The 2246-nt window shown below is 35.8% G+C and overlaps 1 protein-coding gene across 1 annotated transcript; it reads left to right on the forward strand.

Moving 5' to 3' along the window:
* The first annotated feature begins 1318 nt into the window (after positions 1 to 1318).
* LOC145678965 (uncharacterized) lies at positions 1319 to 2014 on the forward strand. The gene has a single exon (XM_081749569.1). It carries the CDS (start codon positions 1319 to 1321, stop codon positions 2012 to 2014), a length of 696 nt encoding a protein of 231 aa, XP_081605695.1.
* Positions 2015 to 2246: the final 232 nt, after the last annotated feature.

Here is a 2246-nt window from a genome sequence, read left to right on the forward strand (position 1 = left end):
CCCCGCTTTGGGGGATGATGATGGTATTGTTAGCTTGGTACTTCAGTTTCTTCATGCTTCTGAGGTTGTTCACATTCTCCGTCCTTTCTAGTATCTTTATTCTTTTAATTGCTGCTACGCTTTTAACTATTGTTCTATCTTTTTATTGTTTTATCTATATTTATTGTTCTTTTTATCTATTTTTATTCCATATATTTATTCTTTTATCATTATTTTTTGTTTTTAATTTTGCAGCACTTTTTGTTTTTGATATATTCGTTTTAGCTTTTCCTTGCTCTTCTATTGATGCAGTACTTGTGCGAGCAGCCGTATCGGTCGTGACACGGACACATGGCCTTAATGCTGACGTCCCCATTCATCCCCCCCAACTCAGTCATACATACAGATTACTAAACTGGAAAATTAGAAATATTAATAAGCTGAGTACACTCATCCCCTCAATGAATGCAGCCTAAATTCAAAAATAAAAAAAAAAAATGTGGTGCAACATTGTTTTTCCTCTTCCTCTTCAGACCTTAATACTTGAATACTAACTGTTTCATTCTCGATCCATCACTTTCATAAGCGTCAATATCGCTTTCATCAATCATTTGAAGTATATCATCCTGGTCAAGGCCTCGATCTGAAATGGAAATCGAAACAAGTTTTCTCTTTAATTAACCAGAATTGTCAAGTTCTAGAGTTAATTCGTTAAAAAGAAACGCCAAATTAACATTTAAAATAATTCATACAACATTAAATAAATACAGCAACAATTCCAGTTAGTTAAGCATCCAACCCTGGCTACAAGCCTAAACAATTATACAAACAATTGTTCAATGTTTCTAGGAAGTAACAATAAAAATGAAATACGATGCAGTAGTACAAGGATTAGCCAGAATTTTATCAGTTGCGTACGATTGTTCAGCCGGCTGAACATGCCAACAATGACGTGTTATATTTACAGACTTTAGTTCATATCAGTGAAATTTCTTGCTAATAATAAATACCAGACATTTCTTGATAAGCAAGAAGCGAAATGTATTCCCTAAAATATGTTTTATAATGAATAGACGTACCTTTCTGAAACGACGATGCAGCTTCCCGCTTCTCTGGACGTCCAGCCATACTTCGGAACACAAAACAAACAAAAGAAAAGCGACACTCGCACTACTCACATATACAGATAAGGTACAATGTTCAACGAGCTCGATGACGGAACTTGAGTGCATTTGCCCCGTTCGCAATAAAACAACGTGCCCTTGAAATTTGTTCAGCGGGCTCGACAAGGGGACTGAAGAGGTTAAGCATCGATGTCGAATTTCCTTCTGGTAATGTGATGAGGATTCTAATATTTTTCTGGACATATGTTTCACTTTTGTACAGTAGCTTATATGAAAGTTCTCTAGTTAGTGTCCTAACAGTGCCTCGCTACTATCCTGATATAGACAGACTCAATGAATTAGTTACGGAAGTCCAATATATTCGCGGTGGAGCTTCATTAGGTGGCATATTAGCAACATCTCCAAATCCAGACGTAAGTCGATTAGTAAGACAGTATTTGCCCAGCAAAAACTACAAAGAAGTTCTGAGAAACATGATCGAAGACGGAAATGTTGCAGCTATATCAACAGAACAGCATTTACAATATTTAGCAGCTGAATTGGATTCTTGCACGGAAGGGAGATCGCCTGTACACATCATGCAAGAGAAGTTAGTTCAACTGAGTCTTTGTTTTGCATTTCAGAAAGGATCTCCATATGTCACAAGGTTCAACGCCCTTATTCATAGAGCACAAGACTCTGGATTAGTGAAAAAGTGGCAAGATGATACTTTGAACGAATTAAGATACGAGAGGACGTGTAAGATACCAGCCGAATTAAAGTCATCGAAAACAGTCACATTATCATTACTTCATTTGGAAGCACCATTCTATGCTTTGATTTCTGGCTCGTTACTAGGCATTTTAATATTTACAGCAGAATCCATATTCTATATGAAGAAAAAGAGACAATCTAAACATAGAGTAGATTAATAGTTTTCTGCATAACGCATTATTAATCTTCCGGTAACATATTATAATTTACTGTCTAATTTCTAATATTGTTGAAATTGCTCAAATACTTCTACTACAGAGTCTTTAATAAGTCGTGCGGAAGTAATACAAAAATAGTGGCTTACAGGTTATCGATGGGAATAGGCTGTGATAGAGAAACAAAATGTCGAGAAAAGCTGTATTCAAATAGTATCTCAAGAATGCAGACAAA

This window comes from Thermobia domestica, chromosome 2, assembly GCF_964235325.1.
Source record: "Thermobia domestica chromosome 2, izTheDome1.hap1.1, whole genome shotgun sequence".
Classification (NCBI taxonomy): Eukaryota; Metazoa; Arthropoda; class Insecta; order Zygentoma; family Lepismatidae; genus Thermobia; species Thermobia domestica.

Excerpts from the sequence above, each read along its gene's own strand:
- LOC145678965 (XM_081749569.1), top strand. The coding sequence starts at position 1,319 with ATGAGGATTCTAATATTTTTCTGGACATATGTTTCACTTTTGTACAGT.